At 49.4% G+C, this 24,940-nt stretch overlaps 2 protein-coding genes across 4 annotated transcripts in view; one reads left to right on the top strand and one right to left on the bottom strand.

The window, feature by feature from the left end:
• RNMT (RNA guanine-7 methyltransferase) overlaps positions 1-1,940 on the bottom strand; it is a 100,236-nt gene extending 98,296 nt beyond the window's left edge. The window contains exon 1 of the mRNA XM_075314598.1: positions 1,830-1,940. The gene's annotated coding sequence lies outside the window, so the exon portion shown is untranslated. The remainder of the gene's footprint in view (positions 1-1,829) is intronic.
• Positions 1,941-2,264: 324 nt separating this feature from the next.
• Positions 2,265-24,940, top strand: part of FAM210A (family with sequence similarity 210 member A) — a 56,408-nt gene continuing 33,732 nt past the window's right edge. The window contains exons 1-3 of one of the 3 annotated variants that reach the window (XM_075314600.1): positions 2,265-2,374; positions 9,533-9,648; positions 22,617-23,045. In XM_075314600.1, the coding sequence (XP_075170715.1) occupies positions 22,630-23,045 (416 nt within the window). In that variant the 5' untranslated portion in view covers positions 2,265-2,374; positions 9,533-9,648; positions 22,617-22,629. Of the gene's footprint in view, positions 2,381-9,532; positions 9,649-22,616; positions 23,046-24,940 lie in introns of all 3 variants that reach the window. The other 2 variants (XM_075314599.1, XM_075314601.1) reach the window with 2 other exon arrangements.

The following is a 24,940-nucleotide window of genomic DNA, read 5'->3' as shown; positions in this document are numbered from 1 at the left end:
GGGGGGGGGCCCAGGAAGAAGCCGGCCGGGGGGGGGGGGCCCAGGAAGAAGCCGGCCGGGGGGGGGGGGCCCAGGAAGAAGCCGGCCGGGGGGGGGGCCCAGAAAGAAGCCGGCCGGGGGGGGGGCCCAGAAAGAAGCCGGCCGGGGGGGGGGGGGCCCAGAAAGAAGCCGGCCGGGGGGGGGGGGCCCAGGAAGAAGCCGGCCGGGGGGGGGGGGCCCAGGAAGAAGCCGGCCGGGGGGGGGGGCCCAGGAAGAAGCCGGCCGGGGGGGGGGGGCCCAGGAAGAAGCCGGCCGGGGGGGGGGGGCCCAGGAAGAAGCCGGCCGGGGGGGGGGGGGGGGCCCAGGAAGAAGCCGGCCGGGGGGGGGGGCCCAGGAAGAAGCCGGCCGGGGGGGGGGGGCCCAGGAAGAAGCCGGCCGGGGGGGGGGCCCAGGAAGAAGCCGGCCGGGGGGGGGGCCCAGGAAGAAGCCGGCCGGGGGGGGGGGGCCAGGAAGAATCCGGCCGGGGGGGGGCCCAGGAAGAAGCCGGCCGGGGGGGGGGGCCCAGGAAGAAGCCGGCCGGGGGGGGGGGGCCCAGGAAGAAGCCGGCCGGGGGGGGGGGGGGGGCCCAGGAAGAAGCCGGCCGGGGGGGGGGGGGGGGGCCCAGGAAGAAGCCGGGGGGGGGGGGGGGGCCCAGGAAGAAGCCGGCCGGGGGGGGGGCCCAGGCAGAAGCCGGCCGGGGGGGGGGGCCCAGGAAGAAGCCGGCCGGGGGGGGGGGGCCCAGGAAGAAGCCGGCCGGGGGGGGGGGGCCCAGGAAGAAGCCGGCCGGGGGGGGGGGGGGCCAGGAAGAATCCGGCCGGGGGGGGGGCCCAGGAAGAAGCCGGCCGGGGGGGGGGGGCCCAGGAAGAAGCCGGCCGGGGGGGGGGGGGGCCCAGGAAGAAGCCGGCCGGGGGGGGGGGGCCCAGGAAGAAGCCGGCCGGGGGGGGGGGGCCCAGGAAGAAGCCGGCCGGGGGGGGGGGCCCAGGAAGAAGCCGGCCGGGGGGGGGGCCCAGGAAGAAGCCGGCCGGGGGGGGGGGCCCAGGAAGAAGCCGGCCGGGGGGGGGGGGCCCAGGAAGAAGCCGGCCGGGGGGGGGGGCCCAGGAAGAAGCCGGCCGGGGGGGGGGCCCAGGAAGAAGCCGGCCGGGGGGGGGGCCCAGGAAGAAGCCGGCCGGGGGGGGGGGCCCAGGAAGAAGCCGGCCGGGGGGGGGGGCCCAGGAAGAAGCCGGCCGGGGGGGGGGCCCAGGAAGAAGCCGGCCGGGGGGGGGGCCCAGGAAGAAGCTGGCCGGTTGGACTAGCCCCATCCTTCCCTACAGTAGTGCCATAGAGTAATAAGCTGCTGATGGGGAGTTCTCACAACGCACGATTGGACATGCATGCAGAAAATGAGATCATAATCTATAGTTACAACTTAAATGGTTATTCCCAAAACGACAGAGCTAATGCACCCATTGTTGGGGGGTTCGATGGCGAGGACCCCCTGTGATCCCAATATGGACTCCAAGTACCCGGCTCTGCAGCCACTGTGGCTGGGGTGGAGGTACGGGCCACGTTTGACCACTACTGGCTGTGCTATCTTTGGGGGATGATCTCCAGGATATTACACGGTTATCACCAGCGGGGTCGGCCTGGCCGGAGAGGCAGCACTAGGGTCAAGCCGCACAGGGGTCCAGGGCATAGGTACAGTCACCAGGAGGCATTATACCTAATAAGCTCCAGGCCCGCACAAGGCCCTCTGTCTGTCCGCTATAGAGCCCTCACTGTGTGCACCGGCCCAGAAAAGACGCGCAATATCGCCAGCACGGACATGCACTCACCTGCCCGGAGAAACGAGCCGCAACTAAGGAGAAAACCTGCAGACAATGCGGCTACATCAGCACAGACACAGCCAGCCGGAAGTCACTGCTGTGTACAACGAATGCGCCGCCCAGTATCCGGGATAGTCTGAAAGCGCTGAAGACGACAGCGCCACCAGCGGCCGGGAGGAGACATTACAGCCTTTAACAACTATGGCGCCAAATTGTAAACAGGTGTCCGATTTACAAAAAAAAAAAATTTCTTGTGGGTCCATCCTCTTGTAGCGTTACTACTGGACGCTAATTGTTGGCCTAAGCGCGTCATATCAAAATAATAAATCTGCAACCAATGCAATAGCTTATACCCAGATGCGTAGTTCTCATAATCCAGAACTACATTTCCCATGATGCTCGGCATCTGCTGACGCATGCGCAGACATTCCTCCGCTGGCAGAGGCTAAAGTGGGCGGGTCTGGGTACAGCGCGGTTCTCGGGCTCAGCCTGTTATCTGGAGTTTCTTGCTATTTGCATCAGCTGAATGAGAAGAGCGAAGCAGCGGCGGACAGGTGCAGGTACAGCGCTCCCGCAGTGCCGGCCCGGCCTCCATACCCTTGAGGTGACGGGGGCAGCACATGTCTGTGTGCCAGGGGTCAGGCTCATTGCATGGCGTACTGGAGCTGTCAGGAAAGTTAGTTGTGCCCCTATTCTAAGTGTGATACTCCCAGCCCTGGCAGTCACCCCGCTAGTCTCTGACTGATTGTGAGCAATGGAGGGAGTTTAGCAGGCAAGGCTCAATGAAGTCCCGTGCAATGCTCCGCAGTGACTCAGTGCCCGGCCTTGGATGGACCTTTTAGCTGAGGAATGTGTCATTGCCCTTTTTTTTCCGTCACACGCCCAGCTAGATCCCCATAAAGGCGCACTGCTCCTTCTTACATAGGAAGCATGTGATGCTAGAGCTCACCGCACCCCCTCCCCCGGCCCACATCTCACAACACCCCTTCCCCCCTCTCCCTGGTCCAAATACCACTGCCTGTGCAACCCCTTCCCCCCTCTCCCTGGTCCAAATACCACTGCCTGTGCAACCCCCCCCCCCCAACCCCCCTCTCCCTGGTCCAAATCCCACGGCCTGCGCCCCTCTCCCTGGTCCAAATCCCACGGCCTGCGCCCCTCTCCCTGGTCCAAATCCCGCGGCCTGCGCCCCTCTCCCTGGTCCAAATCCCGCGGCCTGCGCCCCTCTCCCTGGTCCAAATCCCGCGGCCTGCGCCCCTCTCCCTGGTCCCCCTTCCCCAAATCTCGCTGCCCCCTGTGCTGTTTATGCCAATATTCTGCAGAGGCTGTACTGTAGGAATGTCCTGAAGGAGCCCTTGTCACAAGGTAATAGGGGCGCTGCTCTTGCGTTATTCTTGTTGCCCCCCTGAATATCCCCTCTTTCTTCAGTTCTCATTGCTCTGGCTCCTGGCGCTGCTGTCTTTACGCTGCTCTGCATTATTATCCTGTGAGCACCGCCCTTTTGGTGAAGACCATAAAACTGAGCACTGAATAAAAGTGCATATCTCTCGTACCATGTTGGGGATTTTAATAAAAGAAAAAATGCAATACTCAGAGGATCCGAGGAATAGCCTGGGTAACTCTGCAGTAGACGCTCGTTGTGCCGTCCGTCCTGCCTCAGAGCTTCAGCTGTGGGTCCTGCACAGGGTCGCCTGTATGCCCATTATCTTTCTGGTTTATGGACACTGTGGATTTTCACCCGTGTATCTGGACTTGGTTGTGAATTGTTTAGAAAATGTCACCCTGTGCATTGAGAGAGTGGAGAGCGCAGAGGGCTGACAGCGCAGGATGTTAGGAGCCACAGTGCGTCACTGTGCCGAAGATTTCAGCAACTTGTAGGTGAGATTTTTAGTCTCATTCACTGAGCTGGTGCTGTGTACTGCGCAGACACAACCCCGCGGTGTCACCATATTACACAGTCACTGAGCTCTATACTACCGTATACAGACAGGACCCCGCCGTGTCACCATATTACACAGTCACTGAGCTCTATACTACCGTATACAGACAGGACCCCGCCGTGTCACCATATTACACAGTCACTGAGCTCTATACTACCGTATACAGACAGGACCCCGCCGTGTCACCATATTACACAGTCACTGAGCTCTATACTACCGTATACAGACAGGACCCCGCGGTGTCACCATATTACACAGTCACTGAGCTCTATACTACCGTATACAGACAGGACCCCGCGGTGTCACCATATTACACAGTCACTGAGCTCTATACTACCGTATACAGACAGGACCCCGCGGTGTCACCATATTACACAGTCACTGAGCTCTATACTACCGTATACAGACAGGACCCCGCGGTGTCACCATATTACACAGTCACTGAGCTCTATACTACCGTATACAGACAGGACCCCGCCGTGTCACCATATTACACAGTCACTGAGCTCTATACTACCGTATACAGACAGGACCCCGCCGTGTCACCATATTACAGTCACTGAGCTCTGTACTACCGTATACAGACAGGACCCCGCGGTGTCACCATATTACACAGTCACTGAGCTCTATACTACCGTATACAGACAGGACCCCGCGGTGTCACCATATTACACAGTCACTGAGCTCTATACTACCGTATACAGACAGGACCCCGCGGTGTCACCATATTACACAGTCACTGAGCTCTATACTACCGTATACAGACAGGACCCCGCCGTGTCACCATATTACAGTCACTGAGCTCTGTACTACCGTATACAGACAGGACCCCGCGGTGTCACCATATTACACAGTCACTGAGCTCTATACTACCGTATACAGACAGGACCCCGCGGTGTCACCATATTACACAGTCACTGAGCTCTATACTACCGTATACAGACAGGACCCCGCGGTGTCACCATATTACACAGTCACTGAGCTCTATACTACCGTATACAGACAGGACCCCGCGGTGTCACCATATTACACAGTCACTGAGCTCTATACTACCGTATACAGACAGGACCCCGCGGTGTCACCATATTACAGTCACTGAGCTCTGTACTACCGTATACAGACAGGACCCCGCGGTGTCACCATATTACACAGTCACTGAGCTCTATACTACCGTATACAGACAGGACCCCGCCGTGTCACCATATTACAGTCACTGAGCTCTGTACTACCGTATACAGACAGGACCCCGCCGTGTCACCATATTACAGTCACTGAGCTCTATACTACCGTATACAGACAGGACCCCGCCGTGTCACCATATTACAGTCACTGAGCTCTGTACTACCGTATACAGACAGGACCCCGCCGTGTCACCATATTACACAGTCACTGAGCTCTATACTACCGTATACAGACAGGACCCCGCCGTGTCACCATATTACAGTCACTGAGCTCTATACTACCGTATACAGACAGGACCCCGCGGTGTCACCATATTACAGTTACTGAGCTCTGTACTACCGTATACAGACAGGACCCCGCGGTGTCACCATATTACAAAGTTCTCACCCAGAAGCAATATTCTGTAATATCACATACAAACATGTCATATTCCTTCTAAAAAAAAAACCCTTCAGCGTCCCCTATGCCGTCAGTCGTGCTGGGGTCCAGTATGGCGCCATCTGTTGCTGTAGGTGCAGTATGACGGCTTGTCTCTGCAGAGCTGTGCAGGTTTTGTTTGCACACAACAAAGATAGTTACATATTTCTCAGATACAAATGTAACAAAAACATCTGAACAGAATTGTAATTACTCGATAGAAGGACTCAAGGACATATATTTATTGAATTGTGTTTACAAACATGATCGTCGCTGGCCTGACAAGCATCACAATTCCCATCATTGCTGGAAGACGCTGATTGCTACAGTTACAATCATTTCCATCATAGATTGTTAGAAACCAGAACCGCTGAATTGTATTTTACAAAAAAGGCAAATAAAGTGATGGCCTCATCAAAGCCCGTCCTTTTCCGGATGTGGTTGCTTTGCAGGTCTTGCCCCAGGCTCTCTGACAAATGACTGATAATGCATAGGAAGGGGTAGATGTTGGCCTCACATCTGCCACAATGAGAGTTGGAGTTAATTCACACATTAATGTTTTGCAGTCAGTGTACGGTATGGGGGCTGGGGGTCTCCTGACCCGAGCATTACAGCCTCACAGGATGTGTAAATCCAGCCTTGCTCTTCTAATATGACTCCCGTTCTGTCTCATAGAGGTGGGAGAAGATACATTTGCGGTATGTAATTTACTGTTATCCTGAGGTTTAGTGAAGCCCCATAGTTTGTCCAGCTTTGGTCATGTATCCATCCTTGGATTGGCCGACCAGAGAACAGGTGAACATCCTAGGTATCCCTGATCATTCATTCAATAAAATACCCAATGTATTGTGTAGTGGCAGAGGTCCATTTGTGAATGGGGGTAATGTAATATTTGCATGAAGCTGAACAGTGGTCCCCCAGGGTAAATGTTGCCTCTGCAGGCAGTCAATGACTGATCCATAAGGTGGGCTCTGTTAGAGGAGTATGTGACCATGCGCATCGCTCATCTATGGTAACTAGAGTTGAGCGGACTTCTAATAATCCGGGTCCAGCGGATCCGGTGCGGGTTGTAAAAGAAGTCCGGATCCGATCCGGAATCCAGACCCATGTATGTGAATGGGGAGCGGATCCGGGATATGAGAGGAGAAAAATATATATATATATATATATATATATATATATATATATATATATATATATATATATATATATATATATATATATATATATATATATATTCCGGATCGGATGCTGAAACCGCACGGATCCGGATTTTTACAGTTTGGATCCGCTCAACACTAATGGTAACACTATGCAGATAAGTAGCTTCTTTGCCTCATTGGGTCCCTATTGGCGATGGAATTAGTGACCTTCTCTGAGTATTGTGGGAAGTATTTCTCACCATGGTAGATGTATGACATTGCTCCACCAATCATTCTGTATAGTGTCCAGGGAGTTGTGCTATTGAGGGAAGCCAAAAAGATCCAACGTGCGTTCCTTTCATCTCGGGGTGGGCCATACTGCACTACACATCCTGGATATAGCCTCAAGGATTGGTCATTGTAGATTCTTATAAAATACATACCGTATTTTTCAGACCATAAGACGCACTTTTTTTCCCCCAAATGTTGGGGGAAAGTTGGGGGTGCGTCTTATGGTCTGACTATAGGGCTGCGGCAGGCAATGAGGGTGCTGCGGTGGAGCGGGTCATCGGGGGCATGAGCAGGCTGTGGCAGCCTGCTGTGACCACGTGGGCCCGCTCATTACATATGCACGCCCATCCTCCCGCTCATCTCTCAGCTCAGAAGCCGGCACTGACAGGTGGGCGGGAGGACGAGCGGGGACGCACGCCTAGTAAAGAGCCGGTCCGCATGATCACTCCTGGCAATTACAGCCTGGAGTGATCATGTGCGGCTGTATTCACTGCTCCCCGCGCGTCATCATCAGCGCGGGGTGCAGTGAATCAGTGCACTCACCCGTCCCCGTGTGTGGAGCCGTCCCCCCTGCAGCACGCGATGTCTTCCTGTCTGTGCCGGTCAGCTGATCTGTGCTGATCGGCACAGACAAGAAGACATCGCGATGCTGCAAGGGAACGGCTCCACACACACAGGTCAGCGGCGCAGAGAAGATTATCGGTGCTGGAGGGAGTGAGGAAAAGGTGAGTATAAACGTTTATTTTTTTTTTCTCTGTGCTATAGGATACAGGCCATATACCAGGATGGTATATTAGCACGATGGGGGCATATAGCAGGATGGGAGTATATGACCAGGATGGATGTACCCAGTACCCAAAGTTCGCTGCCTCGGAGTGACCTTTGACTCTGCCTTATCCTTCATACCACACATCCAATCCCTCACCACCTCCTGCCGTCTTCAACTCAAAAATATTTCCAGAATCCGCCCTTTCCTCAATTTGCAATCAACTAAAATGCTAGTGCATGCCCTCATAATCTCCCGCCTCGACTACTGTAACATCCTCCTCTGTGGCCTCCCTGCCAACACGCTTGCCCCTCTCCAGTCCATCCTTAACTCTGCTGCCCGACTTATCCACCTCTCTCCTCAATACCACTTCGCTTCTCCTCTCTGCATGTCCCTCCACTGGCTTCCAATCTTCCACCGTATCCAATTCAAACTTCTAACACTGACCTACAAAGCTGGGCATAATCTTTCCCCTCCGTACATCTCCGAACTACTCTCCCACTACACTCCAACACGTCACCTCCGGTCCTCCCAAGATCTCCTCCTCTCCTCCTCTCTCATTCGCTCCTCACACAACCGACTCCAAGACTTCTCCCGAGCATCCCCAGTCTCCTGGAACTCGCTGCCTCAACACGTCAGACTATCCCCTACCCTTGCAAACTTCAAACGGAACCTGAAAACGCACCTGTTCCGAAATGCCTACAATCTACAATGAACTCGCTGCCGCCCGACCACCGTGCGGAGCTGCCGCCCGACCACCGTGCGGAGCTGCCGCCCGACCACCGTGCGGAGCTGCCGCCCGACCACCGTGCGGAGCTGCCGCCCGACCACCGTGCGGAGCTGCCGCCCGACCACCGTGCGGAGCTGCCGCCTGACCTACACCCCACCTATTGTCTCCTCCCCATAATCCTATAGAATGTAAGCCCGCAAGGGTAGGGCCCTCTTCCCTCTGTACTAGTCTGTCTACTGTAACTTGTATACGTATTTTGTATGTAACCCCCTTCTCATGTACAGCACCATGGAATTAATGGTGCTCTATAAATAAATAATAATAATAATAATAATAAAGGGGGGGATATGCACAGGATAAGGGGATATGCACAGGATAAGGGGATATGCACAGGTATATCAATAGGATGGGGGTATCTGAGCAGGATGGGGGTATATGAGCAGGGTGGGGGTTTATAGCAGGATCATATACAAGGCAGGAGGATCATTACCAGGATGGGGTACCTTAGTAGAGAATTTGGGGACATTACCCCCATAACAGTGTCAGCAGCAGATCCTCGCCCCATAACATTGTCATGACCACATTTTTTTGCTTAAAGATTATTTTCCTATTTTCATCCTCTAAAACCAGGGTGCGTCTTATAGTCCGGTGCGTCTTATAGTCCGAAAAATACGGTAAACCCTAAGAAAACATGGCTGCTGCCTTCAAGCACGTGATCATAATTCTTTTTCTTCTTAATTCTTTCCCAATGTCTCTTACAAGCCTTGTTCCCAGTGCAGTTTATTAACAGGAAATAAATACAAATGAATGCAAAAAAACCCCCACAATCATAAATGTCCATCTCTATACTACTTACACTTAGTGCGAGCATAGCCCTTCCTATCATTACAGAGGAAACTAAAGGGTAGACTTGTGAAGACAACTCTTTTCTATATGGAAAGTGGCCCTGAGATCTGCTGAACGATTCAGATCTGGCTTTTTTTCACATCCTCCGGAGCCATCGGGTGAAGCAGCAACCATTAAAAACAGTGTCTGTCTCTGTAACGCTCATAGGGACTGGGCCGATCAGACAAGGAGCTGCTCGTATGGGAGACAAATGGCCTGTCTTCATGAGTTTTGTTTTTTTTTTTAATATCGTTATAAGCCCTGAGCCCTTTTAAATTTTAAGCATAAAAATTATAATAAAGTACAAGGTATATTTGGTTTAAATTGTAACCCTTCATTCTTTTTTTTTTTTTTTTTCTCAGAAACTTTTGATTGCACAGTATGCAGCAGATCCCATGTTCAGCCAGTTTATGACCGCAGGCTGTGATCTTGATTTTCCTTAAGTGGCTCTTTTTTTCTATATACATAGGCGTATCAGGTAAGAAATGCTGTCCACGCACTGATCTCATTACCTAATGCAAAGTATATGTTGGGGGTAAATGTAGGGTAGTGTTTCACACATTGCCCTAATTTTCTTATCCACTTGTCAAACTGTTGAGCCATGGGTTAAATGGAGAGCTATATTTTTTGGCATGATTATCCAAATTTTGATCCTGGGCTGGCTACCATCAGATGACCATGCTAAATTATGTGTCAGTTCCTTCAGATGCGCACACTTTATTTGTCAAAGGATGTCACCAGTGCATGCTGTAGAATATGTTCTCCTAAGCCAAAACGCCTGTATGTCTTGTCTGTAAAGCAATAAGCACATATGTAACCAAGTACAGACATTCTTTGTGCTATGTGTCCTCACTTTTAGTATTCTTTTAGGTGACGGGGTCTAATATATATATATATATATATATATATATATATATATATATATATATATAATTTTATTTATTTGTTTAAAACGCCACTTGCTTTAGATCCATATTTTTATCCGCCATCTGCCCATAGGTCCAAATAAAAAAGAAGTGACCTGACCGTTTTATTTGGAAGCTACTTATTATTTCATACCATTATAAGAAAACCTCTGGCAACATAACTGCCACAAAAGAGAGAAGAACTCGGCACTCAGAAGTATACGATGAAATAGTGAACATTTTAATGTGCTAATTCAATTACCTACTATGAGGCTTGTGCACACACTGCTCTCCTTTCTCGCCTTTTCATTGGGGGACACAGAAAGTGGGTATTATGGTGTCTCCAGGGAGGCGTGACACTAGATTTGCAAAAGTGTTAGCTCCTCCCCCCACAGCATATACCCTAGCTAGGCAGGAAACTAGCCCAGTTTTTTCTAGTGTCAGCAGGGAGGCTGACAATTCCGGCCTGAGCCCTACCAGGTGCCTTAGGCCAGCTTCTTTTGTTTTTATTTTTACTTTTTATTTTGTTTTCTTTTTCTTATTCATTCTATTTTTGATAGGGGCAATACCAGGGTGCCTTGCCACCCCCGTTCCCCCCATGTACGGGCAGAGGAAAGCTGGTGTGCACAAGCCGTCAGTCTTCCCTCGCGCCCAAGTGGTCGGGTCTGCGTACCCCTCCAGGCTCCCTGGAAGCACCTCACACCAAGGTAGCTCCAGAGGGCTAAGCAGAGCTGAGGACCTGCTTCAGCCTTGAGCCGAAGATGCGTCCCCGAGATCCCCGCATCCATCACCGACGTCTTCAGACGGAGCCAGGAGCAGGTAGGGAGACGATGAGTCATCTGTCCCCTGCATCCAAACTGCCGCCTGAAAAGGCGCCGGTGGGGCAATGCAGACCGTGATCCCGGGGAGCATCATTAATTTAGCCCCCGGATGCAGCCTGCATTCTAGCAACGCCCCCTCTCACTGCTCTGGAAGCCGGTCCCTCACTCAGGAGCAGCTCCTTTCCGATTGGCCGTCACACTTAGTCCCAGCCTTGAGACCAATCAGCCTCTGGGGGCAGTCTCTCTCGTCCAGGCTGCCAAGAATGCTGGACGCCATTTCCCACGTGGGGAGCAGACTTGGCTCTGCACTTCTGCAGCACTATATACTGCTCTGCTCCGCGGTATATCGCTGTCTCTCTAGCGGTGTGTGTCTGCTGGCTAGCGGTGTATATCAGCTATTAGCGGTATATACTGGCTCTGCCTGCAGGTATTTGCCGGCTGTTTGACAGTATATGCCATTTTGCTACGGTATATACCGGCTGTGCATAGCAGTCACTTTATAATACTGCTAGTGGCTCCTCACTCATATAACTCTATAGGGCTGTTGGACTCTATTGCTGACATGGGTAACTGCAAGGGTGATAAAGCTTCCCAGGCGTCCTCTATGGACCTGTACTATGCCAGTACCACCTGTGGACGCTCGTTTTCTAACGAAGCTATCCACTATGCCGGGGCTGCGATGCCCCTTCTACCGTGTCACATCAGACCCCGTTGCTGGACCAGGATGCCGTGCACTCTCTGGATTCTGCACCGGCCAGGCAGCTTCCCCGTCTGATGATGTAATGCCTGCATGGGCTCTTCTAATGTCTAAAAGGTTAGATGACCTTGCCGCTCAGATATCACAGCCTTCCCCCGGCTCAGCTCCCTCAGAGGAGCCCGCCTGCTTCGTCTGGTGTCTCTTCTCCAGAACATAAAAAGGCTGTTTCCAAAAGGCGCCATTGCGACCTCTACGCCTCATCCGACTCGGACCATAGTCAGTCTGACCGAGGTTCCGTGACCTTTAGTAGTCACGATTCTCAAGACTCTGACTCTGACTCTGATTCAGATGTCCTTTCTGAGTCTAGGCATATAGAAGACACACTAATTTCGGCTGTCAATCACTCTCTGTCGATCCCTGATCAGCCTCCTGACCCGACTTCTCAGTCAGCAATCAAGCGGGCCAAGAAGCCTCCTAAATCCTTTGCTCAGGATCCGTTTTTTCGGCAAATTAAATCTAAACGGTGGGATCACCCTGATAGAAGGTTAAATAAAAAACCCTTCTCTTCATTCGCTTACCCCTTTCCCTCTGAAATGGTTAAGCCCTGTACCCCCCCCCCCCCGTTGTGCATCCACCAGTATCCAGACTGGCTAAACACACGGTCATGTCTGTTTCAGACAACGCGTCTCAAGGACTCGTCCGACCGCGCAGTTGATGCTGCGGTCAAATCTATTTTCCAGGCTTTGGGCTCCTCTCTTCGCCCCCTGTTTTGCCTTGACATGGGTCGCGAGAGCTATGGGGGGGTGGATCAAGAACCTACGCAGGATGCTTCGCTCTTGTAATATTCCCCCGGCGGCTTTTGAGATCCTTGATTTCTTCTCTCTAGCCTCTAATTATTTTCTTCACGACTCCCTAGATGCAGCTAGTTTGTCAGCCCTATCGGCAGCCAATGCTGTCTTTGCCCGCAGAGTCCTTTTGGTTAAAAATATGGAATGCGGTCAGTGCGTCCAAGAAATCCCTGTCCACACTCCCCTTCCATGGCCTGCGTCTGTTTGGAGTATCCCTGGACAAACTCATATCTGAGACGACGGGTTGTAAAAGTACCATTCTACCTCAAAAGCGGCCTGTATCCAGGAATTTTAAAAAATCTCCTTGGCGCAGGCAGTCCTTTCGGCCTGCCCCCCCCACAAAAACCATCAGCCCAAGGATCGTCCCAACGCTCAGATCGAGGATCCGGTCCCTCAAGGGGCTCTTCTTGGCGTTCCTACTCCAAGCAACCTAAACCCAAAGGACCTCGCTCTGTACAGGCCCCCTCAGCATGACGCCAGGTATCCCTCAGATCCGACTCCTGTTGGAGGGCGGCTTCTGCTTTTTCGGGATATCTGGCTAGACCACACTCACGATGCTTGGGTTTTAGAAATCGTCACCACAGGTTACAAGATCGATTTCCATTCCCTGCCGGCCAACAGGTTTCTGCGTTCTCGTCTTCCAAAGTCCAAAACGCAAAGCCAGGCCTTATTTCAGGCCATAGCCTCTTTACAGAAAGCAAATGTTATCATTCCAGTGCCCCTGGAACAGCGCGGCAAAGGTTTCTATTCAAACCTTTTTGTCGTTCCCAAAAAAGATGGCTCTGTGTGCCCTATCTTGGACCTCAAACGGCTGAACAAATTCGTACACATTCGAACTCTCCGAATGCAATCATTGAGAGCAGTGCTAGCCGCCATGGAACCTGGAGAATTCCTAGCTTCCATAGACGTTCAAGATGCTTATTTACACATTCCCATATGTGTATCTCATCAACGGTTCCTTCGCTTTGCCGTAGGACACCGTCATTTCCAATTCAGGGCCCTCCCATTTGGGCTGGTCACTGTGCCTTGGGTCTTCACAAAGATCATGGCGGCCGTCATGTCCATTTTACACCCCAGAGACATCCTGGTCGTTCCCTATTTGGACGACCTTCTTGTCAAAGGGAGCTCTCTTCAAGTTTGCTCAGAAAGCGTTGCCTAGACACGCTGTCAAGGCTAGGATGGCTTATCAACTTCAACAAGTCATCCCTCATTCCTCATCAGCGCATCACCTTTTTAGGTATGCTGATAGACACGGCTCAGTCCTGGGTTTTTCTTCCAGAGGACAAGAGGTCTTCCCTGATCCGGGCTGCCCAATCCCTCCGCTCTCGCCGTCACACATCCCTTCGGAATGGAATGAGAGTGTTAGGCAAGATGGTGGCGGTCATAGAAGCCGTGTCCTTTGCCCAATTCCATCTGCGCCCTCTACAACTGGATTTTCTATCCTCCTGGGACAAGAATCCAGCTTCCCTAGACCGGTCAGTCCGCCTATCTCGGTCTGCGCTCAGCTCCCTCGTCTGGGGGACTCAAGCCTCATCCCTATCTCAAGGGAAGTCCTTCCGCCCGGTCCACTGGCAAGTAGTCACGACGGATGCCAGCCTGATAGGCTGGGGGGGCGGTGTTTCTCCACCACACTGTTCACGGACGCTGGTCTCCTTCCAAGCGCTCCCTGAACATCAATGTTCTGGAGATCAGAGCCATATTTTTGGCCCTTCAGAATTTTCAACCCTTACTATTGGGCCTCCCTGTTCGGATCCAGTCAAACAATGCCACGGCCGGGGCTTGCATCAACCGTCAGGGAGGAACTCTCAGCAAGGCAGCGATGAAGGAATTATCCAGGATTCTTCTTGGGCAGAGAAGCACATCCCCATTATTTCAGCTGTCCATATCCCAGGGGTAGACAACTGGGCCGCAGACTTTCTCAGCAGGCAAGGTCTAGCGGCAGGGAAATGGTCCATCCACGACGAAGTGTTCCATCAGATCACTCTTCGTTGGGGACTCCCGGATGTGGACCTCATGGCGTCTCGAATGAATGGCAAAATACATCCCTTCATATCCCGGTCGAGAGACCCGCTAGCGATCGGCTCCGACGCACTAGTCTTTCCGTGGGCGCAGTTCCGCCTACCCTACATCTTCCCTCCGTTTCCTCTCATTCCGAGAGTAATCAAGGAAATCAAAGCGGAGGGAATCCCGGTGATCCTCGTGGCCCCGGACTGGCCCAGGAGAGCCTGGTACCCAGAGCTTCTCCAAATGCTCGGCGACACTCCCTGGCGTCTTCCCGACCACCCGGATCTTCTGTCGCAAGGTCCAATATTCCACCAGAATACAGCACAGCTGCATTTGACGGCGTGGCGCTTGAATCCTTGATTCTAGCAAATCAGGTCTTTCTTCTAAGGTAGTTCATACCATGCTTAATGCTCAAAAGCCCTCCTCCGCCAGTATCTACCACAGGACCTGGAAGACCTATCTTTCCTGGTGTGACCGTCATAATCGGTCGCCCCTTACCTTTTCAATCCCTAATGTTCTTGCCTTTCTGCAAGACGGTCTGGACTCTGGACTAGCTCTCAGTACCCTTAAAGGACAAGTTTCTGCCTTGTCAGTATTTTTCCAGAAGCGGCTGGCTTCTCACCCTCAGGTCCGTACCGTTCTGCAAAGGGTAGCGCATTTGGTCCCTCCTTATCGCCACCCCTTAGATCCCTGGGATCTGAATCTGGTTCTTGGAGCTCTTCAGCTTCCTCCCTTCGAACCTCTGAGAGAAATCTCTCTTCAACGACTGTCCTGGAAGGTTGCCTTTTTAGTCGCCATGACCTCTATCAGGCGAGTGTCCGAACTAGCGGCTCTTTCCTGTCGCTCACCTTACCTGATTTTCCATCATAAGGTGGTCCTTTGGCCGCCCCCCCCAGGCTTTCAGGTCGTATCTTCTTTCCACTTAAACGAGGACATTGTGTTGCCGTCATTCTGCCCGGTCCCGGTCCGCTCTTTTGAAAAAGCCCTTCACACTCTAGATCTCATCAGGGCTCTGCCGATCTACATCTCCAGAACGGCGCCGTTGCGCAAGTACGATGCCCTCTTCGTCCTCTCACAAGGACACAAAAAGGGGCAATCTGGCTTCTAAATCCACGATTCTAGATTGATCAGGTCTGCCATCTGTGAGGCATACAAAGAATGAGGTTCCGTTCCCCCTCAATCTGTGCGGGCCCACTCTACGCGAGCAGTGGGTGCTTCCTGGGCTATCCGCCATCAGGCTTCGGCGGCCCAACTTTACAAGGCCGCTAACTGGTCCAGTGTGCACACGTTTACAAAATTCTACAGAGTGCATACGCATGCTTCCGCGGATGCTGCTCTTGGAAGACACGTCCTTCAGGCGGCAGTGGCCCATTTATAAGTGGCCACTGATCGTTTTTTTTACAGTGTTTTTATAATGTTCACTGCAGTTGCAGTCGTTAGTCAGCTTTTAGTCTGATGATATACACTGTTAATAGTTCAGTTCCCACCCAGGGACTGCTTTGGGACGTCCCACTGTCTGTGTCCCCCAATGAAAAGGCGAGAAAGGAAAGGACATTTTTGTGTACTCACCATAAAATGTCTTCCTTGGAGCCTTTCATTGGGGGACACAGCTCCCACCCTTGTGGTTTTGGTTGCCTTCTCCTACTGCTTTTACACCAAACTGAGCTAGTTTCCTGCCTAGCTAGGGTATATGCTGTGGGGGGAGGAGCTAACACTTTTGCAAATCTAGTGTCATGCCTCCCTGGAGACACCATAATACCCACTGTCTGTGTCCCCCAATGAAAGGCTCCAAGGAAGACATTTTACGGTGAGTACACAAAAATGGTGTTTTGTTTTTTTTTTTTGTTATGCATTTTTGGATGCAGTTTTGGCATAAATCTCCATGCCTATCCTTATGCCAGCAAAGTCTATGAGAATTCTGAAGTGTAGTGCGCATGTTGCTTATTTTCTCTTGCAGATTTGGTGCAGAAAATAAAATGCAGCATGTCATTTCTTTCAGCCTTTTGCCAGGGTTTTTCCTCCCCAAATGTATGCTCAAGAATGCATCGAACGCATGACAAGAACATGTGATATATTTTTTTTTTTTTCTACCAGAGGATGCAGAAATACTCAGCATGCACACTTAGCGATCGTGTTACTGCCAATATTGAGTGTAATACACGTCACTCCGCTAAATGGAAGGACCAGGGTGCTCAGATATACACAACTCCCAATGTATAAGTAAACAGAAATCTGGCACTCCTTGAAAAAGGATAATTAAAGAATTTTATTTGCAGAAAAATGGTTAGGTTTTGGGCTTACATCAGACCTTTATCAAACTACAAAATACAAAAAAGAAAAATACATAAACGATATTCCATACAGTATTATGTATCAGATATGACAAACGTAAAACCAAAAATGTTAACGTTTCGGTCTTACATCAGACCTTTTATCAAACTACAAAAGAAAAAAGAAAAATATATCAAAACAATGTCATACAGTATTATGTTTTAAGATATGACAATCATTGTACAACCAAAAATGTAGCTGGAAATAGGTACATAAACCAGCATATGAACAAACAAATGAACAAAAGTCCTAAATACTGAACAATTACGGTACATCATTGTGATCAATACCAGTATAGAATAGCACAATATGGAGTGGTACATGATCAGGAAAGTGAATCTGTATTAATAGAAGTGTCACATATATGTAACGTAAGCCTGTATGAGTGTCGTAGAAACTTGCCAAAAGTGGCTGTAAAGAAAACCTGGATGGCGTGGACGTGCAGCGTGAGGTAAGTGAGAGATTCAGTACGCTCTAAATAGTATCATACCGGAAATGCCGGTCGCGTCATTGGTGTCCGTGGCAACAGGTGCGACGCCTGTCCTAGGTAATGGTAGTGTCCATGTCTGTATTGAAGCGGCGGAAGTGTGTCACACTAGGCGGGCTGGTGGCTGCGTGTTTAGTGAAGCGCATGCTATGGAGACAGTTGGAACGCACGCCTGGTGAGGAGTGAATATGATGCGGCCCGTGTCATGAGGGGGTGGGACACTGGCTGCGCTTGCGTGTGGAAGAGTAAGTAATGTTTCTGTCAATACGCCGGATTACCATGGGAGAAGTGGTTCCAGGAAGTAAGCTCAGTGGTAAGGCACCATTGCACATGCGGCAACCGTCATCTTACCACTGCGCTCCGATTCTTGGAACTGCTTCCTCCATGGTAATCCAATACTTTCTGATGAAGATCTGAAGTTTGGACCGAAACCTTAATAGTAAGTAATAGGATTACCACATTTTAATATTTTCACTATTTCATTTTATACTTCTGAGTGCTAAGTTTTTCTCTCTGATATATTTAAGGATTGGATACCTACTTGGGCACCATCTCTCCCACAGAGTGTCATATATTAGTTTATATTAAGACTGCCAAAAAAGTAAAAAACATAATTTCAACAAAACATTGTCAGCGGTTCCACAGATTCCGTGTGCATATACTCTTAGGATATGTGCATGTAAGGGGTCCGATTCATCAGAGCTTTTATGTCAGTATTATGGCTTAAAAAATGTATGGAAAGTGTTATAATTTGGGCACAACTCGAGGGTGTGTTAAAAATTTGACTTCTGTTGCTCTCCACAATTTTTGCTCAGCTCCAACAAAGAGTCAGGAGTATCTTGAATCAACACCGGTCTTGATGAATCGGGTCCAAGATTTCTATGTTGCAGGTTTGAAGCTCCTATTAATACAATATGCAAGTTATTGTAAGGATCTAGTTAAAATGTAATATTTAGGTCCTGATGTATACAGCATGAGGGCTATATATGTAGCGCCCGTGAACCTGTAAGGGCACTACAAGGTACTGCATCCTGTCACAGATGCAGCGCCTACTCCCAGGGTCTTGAAGACCAGTGCCGGTAACACCAAAACACATAAACATCCCCAGTTTCCCTCTCCCAATCATTGGTGACTGACTAGTTTGGAACCTAATGGATGGCCACCCAGGGATGGAGCCAATCCAGTCCACTAGACTACAACCGGGGGTGGGGGTGAGACAGCAGGACAGTCTGTAGTGACAGTTCTAAGAGACGGACGTGTCTTTAGATGGGGTCGTGTAGCAGTGACCTAGCTGGTGAAGGAGAGAAGTTGCCAGGGAGGGTACGACGAGGTACCCCTAGAACCATAGCACAGACGGGGCACAGGGCCCTAGATCGAGCTAACAGCTTCAGGCTACCTGACAAATATCTGCACAGTGAGGGGACTATCCAGGACCTCACTGACCCAAGAATCTGGGGGCATCAGCAGTAACAAGAGAGCCAGGGACCGGAACAGAACACCGACCCTACAGGGTTCACACTGCCCGCCGTATGGATCAGAGACTGACGACAAACAAAAGGGGACCTCCAGATGCTCCAAGCCACGGGATTCCACCAACCAGTGAGAGGTGCAGGGGAAAGAAGCCACCAGGTTACCGCACTGGGACTAAAGGACCAGGGGGCGAAACCAGCCGTCCTCAATGAACCAGCATTACCACCGCTGTGAGTAAACACCAGTAACACTGCATTTCCGTCGTGTGGTCTCCCTTCTTTCCCCACTGAACTCCATCATTCACCCCCTGGGGCTCGGCCTTGCTTGCGGAGGGCCCAACATCCAAGCTGCTATCGCCACCAGTCCCAGTGGCAATAGACTGTGCAGCGGCGGCTCCATCTACCTAGCTGTAACCCGCAAGTGTTGTCACGACAAACTCTCTAATCTCCCCTGTATATAACACCCTTTTCAAACGACCCCCAGGGTCACGGAACCGGGCATCGGTCATTACACACCCGTGACACAGCATCCCTGTACACATACGGCCCGGGACAGAGTACCCCATAGCCCTGTGGCGGGTCATATACACGGAGCCTTACTGCAGTACATGCCACTCCATGGTGTCTGTATGTTAGTGAGATCATATATATCTGCTTCCATTGTATATTGGATACACATGGAGGTACAGTATGGGTCCATATCTGTAAGTGCTATGTAATGGATGTGCTTGAGCCCATAACTATGATTTGTGTCATCATTCATGGGCTAAAGGGGATTTTTAGTAGCGCGAACATGTACTTAAAATGTGCATTCACACACTGTACTTTGCACTCTGACATTAGACCACAATTGTGCTTTTACTGGGAGAGACGCTCCATTGTGTGCCATCCACATGCACCATTATGGCGGAGCAATAAAGTAATAGTAGAATGGGCAATCAATCCTCCGCCGTGCCCTGCCTTCAGGACTTTCTATTCTACTATGAGGCAAGAATTAAAAATGGTTCATTGTATTTTTTTTTTTTTTTTTTTTTTTTTTTTTTTGTCGTTTTGATCCACTCAAAAGAAGAAAAACACATAAAACTACTGATCAGATAATGGTGCATTTATTGTCCATGAAATAACACATATTTGCCCTTTTTAAACTTCTACTTGCCTAAGAGCGTTTATAATATTGTCTTTAAAGGGAGTGTCACAATTTTTTTTTTTTTTTTTTTTTTTTTATTGGATTAAAGGGGTTTTCTCAAGAACAAAGTTGATTTATAATCTATAGATCTTGGAATAATTTCCACAATTGGATGTGTTTATGTTCCTGTGCGGAGATAATCTGTGCCCCTGCTATGTACTATGTAAGACTTCAGCTCAACTTGCGTTTTACACGGACGAGTGCAATCTGATAAACCATTGGATTGCATTTGCACTAGTGTAAGGCCTTGTGCAGTCTGAGATTTCTGAAGGGCTGTGCCAACTGTGCTTTTTTTTTTTTTTTTTTTTTCCTTGCAGATTTTAATACCGAAAAAAAAAAATACCTGTGGGCTGTCAATTGTTGGAGCGTTTTGTAACCCTTCCAGCCATTGACTGCACTAAAAAAAAATGCATGGGAAAAAAAACTGATGCATTTTTTGGTACTTTTTTTTTTTTCTGCCGCAAGGTGCAGCATCTACAGCCTAAAACTACAGGGCAGTGTCCATCTGCAATTGTTTTCTCATGCCATATCGGCATGAGAGAATAATCGCAGCATGCGGCGTTTGGCAGCAAGTCTCGGCTCACACGCACCCATACATGTCTATGGGTGCATATGAAGCATCTGACTGCACTGATGACAACTGAGTGCAGTGCGATATACCTGTGCTCCGATCGCAAAATATGATCATAGTCGCATGATGCTCATGCTTACAGCAGAACAAAGGGTCATTAACTTATTTCTCTCGTATTGGAAGCGATATGAAAGTGGAACCGAGGCCTAATGGTCATTTCTGACCGTACAGGAACATGGTCTGATAATACCACAGCTCCTGGGCCGGAGAGGAAGCTAAAGACTATAGAGACATTACACCACGGGATCACATCTGATTCTTTTTGTGAGGTAAAACATTTCCCTGCCTGTTTTTTTAAAAAATGTTTGACCTCAAAGAATTGCTGTAATATCAGTTTACATTTTTCTCCCCGGCCAGGAGCAGTGGTATGATCAGACAATGTTCTGTATGGTCAGACACGGCCATTACACAGTACACAGCAGGGGCACATATATAAGATTATCTCAGCACAGGAATGTTTTGGGTTTTTGTTTTTTTTGTTTTAAAACCCTTTTAATTGTGGTACTTATTAGTATTCCAAGATACATTTATTAAAAATAGCTTTTTGTGGGAAAACTCCTTTAATGATTTATTAAAGTGCCCTGAACTAAAATTTCCCCCTGACATCACTCACGCTGAAAGTGAGCGATGATGGGGTACAGCCAAAGTGCACAAGACAGGTTGAGACAGTGTCACGAGCTCCAGGACGCAGTTGTGATCAGTTTAGACAACCTGTTATATCCAGAAATGCTATATGATTAATCTGCAGGTTAACACTAGAAGTCCCAGAAAGGGGTCATTTAACCTTTCTACCTTTGGAACCCAGAGACTGGTCGAATGACCTGAAGGATTTTAGCTAATATCCTATAATCACCGTCTTTTGTTCTGAATTAAGGCCATTACTGTCGCACCACAGGAGGTTGTTGTTTTCCCATTTGAGTTTAGCCATTTAGTTTCTAGTTAGTTCTATTCAGTTTGGACTAAAGGCCCAGTCACACACGACGACTTACCAGCGATCCCGAAAACGATGCGACCTGATAGGGATCGCTGGTAAGTCGCTGGGAGGTCGCAGGTGAGATGTCTCACAGTCAGATCTTACCAGCGATGCAGGAACAATACAGGGCGCAGTAGTGACCTGTATAACGATCTCAGCAGTCACTGTGACCCTGTCACACAGTGTCAAACACAGCGATGGGTCTTGCCCAGCAGGACATCGCCTTTGAAGAAAATGGCCTGGACCATTCTGCAACGACTAGAGATCTCACAGCAGGGGCCTGATCGCTGGTAGGTGTCACACATAACAAGATCGCTACTGCATCACGGACACTTACTCAGCTGCGATCTCGTTATGTGTGACGGTACCTTAAGGGTCATTTGACCCTCTTTCGGGACTTCAGGGGGGGCTCAATTTCTGGGACTTCTAGTGTTAAGGGTGTTAAAACAATGCTTTGCTGCCTTACTGGAGCAGCGGTTACAGGGCGAAAATGAACTTATATTTTCCCTGTAACCGTTCGCTTTTAGACATTTTAGCTGTTGGTCATGTCTTGCTATACCATGAGCGCAGTTGTATGCACTGCCCTACAGTGAGGATATAAGTTTATTTTTTTCCAGTAGCCGTGCTTTCAGTAAAGTGACCATATATTAGCATTTTTGCACATGACCTTGGATTGGCTGCTATAATCCTTTAATATGGCAGTACTGAGACATGGCAGGGTGACCTGCTTCTTGACTGATCGAAGAAGTTTTGGGGGTTTTTTTGTTTACTTTTTTTTGTAGTATACAGAAAAAAAAATCTCCAACTAAAGGCGGCAAAAGACTAATATCCATTGTACAAAGAGGATAGATTTGACATTTGCCCTCTACGTGACCAAGGTTATAATATTAATGCTACTTTTTCTTGCGCGGACACATAACCCGCTTCTCTGTGCACAGGGGAGGGTTATGTGGGTGATAATGTTCTCAGTATTTAGTAATTGGTGATGAATGCTCCTCTACAGAGATTCCACCTCTCTTCCTCATGGTGGAAGCCACGTGTCTTCTTTTATGTACGGTATGTATTGATGTGACTTCTTTTTCTTTTGCTCATAGGATTGATGTCAGCATGCATCTACTAAGGACTTTGTATTTGAGGTGTAATTCCCGGATAATTTCCACTTTAACATTAGGAGTACATAGACCACAATCATGCCTCATCTCACCAAGGATTGGATGCCAGGTTTTAATGTTTCATGGACAAAACCAGTGGTTTCATTCAGCCTCTAGACACAACTCCTCACAAGACAAAGTAGACCAGCAGACCCCTTCTCTTCATACTAGTAATTTGGAGAAGAGTAAAGAGACAAGCTTGGCAACTGAAGATCCTGTCCCTGTAGATGAAACTGATCCTTTACAAGACAAGTCCATTGGCCTAGTACAAAGGTTTAAAAAGACTTTCAAGCAGTATGGGAAAGTTATGGTCACAGTCCACGTGCTGACGTCCAGTGTGTGGCTGGGAACCTTTTACTACGCTGCTGTGAAGTAAGTATTTGCAGAGAATGTGTACGGCCGCATGGATAGACATGCCGGTCATCTGCACAATTGGGCAGCATTGTCAATTTGAAAACCATATTAATAATGATTTAAACCCTCATACCAGGGTGGTTTCCTGCAGGTTTGCTGTCACGTCTCAGCTGGTTCTTGTCTCTTTGCCCAAAGAAGTTATTTTCTGGTCACTTTTTTTTTTTTTTTTTTTTTCCCGGTTGGTTTTTAATGTCTTCTAAAAGTGGCCTACCCATCTTGTATATCTTCAGGGTATGTCATAAGTGCATGATGGTTATCTGTTAGTGATGAGTGGACTCTCAGATAACCGGGACCGGCTGATCGCGCTAATCCGGTTTCTAAAACCTGGTTCCGATCCTCATAGTCTTTGGGGACCAGAATCCAGCGATTTAAAAATGGTGGTAGAAGGGATAGGTGGATGGGAGCAACCGCGCTGTACTTTCCGAGACATCGGCATGGCTGTACGCTGCTTCCAGGCCAAGAATTCACTTCCAGGGTCACGCAGTAGGCTCATTTCATATGCACTGCTTTCTCCGCCCCTGGTGTCTGTGATTGGTTGCAGTCAGATACGCCCCCACACTGAGTGTCTTTGTAAGGGCCCAGATGTTCCCTGCTATCCACCCCCACACAGTATCCACAGCTGATGGACAGTCCACAGACACGGTCTTGGGGATAACAGTTGCTTTTAATATAGCAGGAACAAAGCAAATCAATACGGAATATGTTTCACAGTCTCTCGTGGGTAGGCCACGGCAAATACAGCTTGGAGTTGAATGCTGAAGTGCAATTAGGGTACTGGAGCTTTAAGTGCACGATTTGTTTCAGAATTAATACTGGTATGCTTTAGGTTCAGACTCTCTTGAGTTTAGAGGGTAGATATGATAAGATTGTACAGACCTGGAGTCCTAGGGTTAATTTCACTGCTAGTTCAGACACGTGCAGTACTTGTAAGCAAATGAAGACAGTTGCCCAGCGTGCTACGGGGAGCGGACGGCTGGTGCGTGGACAATGGCATGAAAGCCACTAATATTGCAGTGGGGCGGGAGACCCTCACACTTCCCCAATCTGCGTGCAGTAGGGTCTGGTATATAGTCAGTATGCCCTACTGTCTGAAGAGATGCACAATGTCAGGATAGGAAGCCTTCAGTATATTGGCTGTAAAAATCAGGAAATGATGAAATTCTAGGCCTCGGGCCTAGGAGGAGTCTTGTGGTGAAGAGATTCTCCACATAATGTCTTCCCTCAGAGGAGACTCAGCCAGAACTAGCTCATTCCAGTTGTTTCTAGACAGAGGCTGGAGAATAGCTCCACCTATTGAGCCATGTGACCAAGAACTGGCCAATAGGATAACACCCAATGAACTCTTCAGATTCTTACAGTTTTCACCAGTAGATGGTGCTAGAACACAACAAATGAAAAATGCTTTACTTATAACATATAGCATAATATTACATACTAGAAGGTTGCCCTATTCTAACGTATCGGGTAGTCTAGAATGTGTATGTAGGGTAGCAGATTGAATAATAATATAATCAGCAAGTCTTGAATAATGATGGTTCATTTCTTGCTTGTTGGTCTCCCGCTGTGCAGCACGCATCGGCGTATTTGACAGTGAGAGACCAACGATCTGAATGGGCAGGGAGCCGGCGTACACCGGTAACCATGTTACACAATTGGGTAACTATGCAAAGCGCTTTGCTTAGTTACCCGATGTGTACCATGGTTACCAGCGTACGCCGGCTCAAGCACACATGAGCCGGGGGTAAGGTGGTAACCATGGTACACATTGGGTAACTAACGAAAGCGCTTTCCATAGTTACAGGATTGTGTACCATTTGTTACCAGCGTACGTCGGTAAGCTGATAATCCTGGTA

The sequence above is a fragment of the Anomaloglossus baeobatrachus genome, chromosome 6, assembly GCF_048569485.1.
Source record: "Anomaloglossus baeobatrachus isolate aAnoBae1 chromosome 6, aAnoBae1.hap1, whole genome shotgun sequence".
Taxonomy (NCBI): Eukaryota; Metazoa; Chordata; class Amphibia; order Anura; family Aromobatidae; genus Anomaloglossus; species Anomaloglossus baeobatrachus.
The sequence above is the reverse complement of the archived record's forward strand: the minus strand, read 5'-3'. Positions and strand labels throughout refer to the sequence as shown.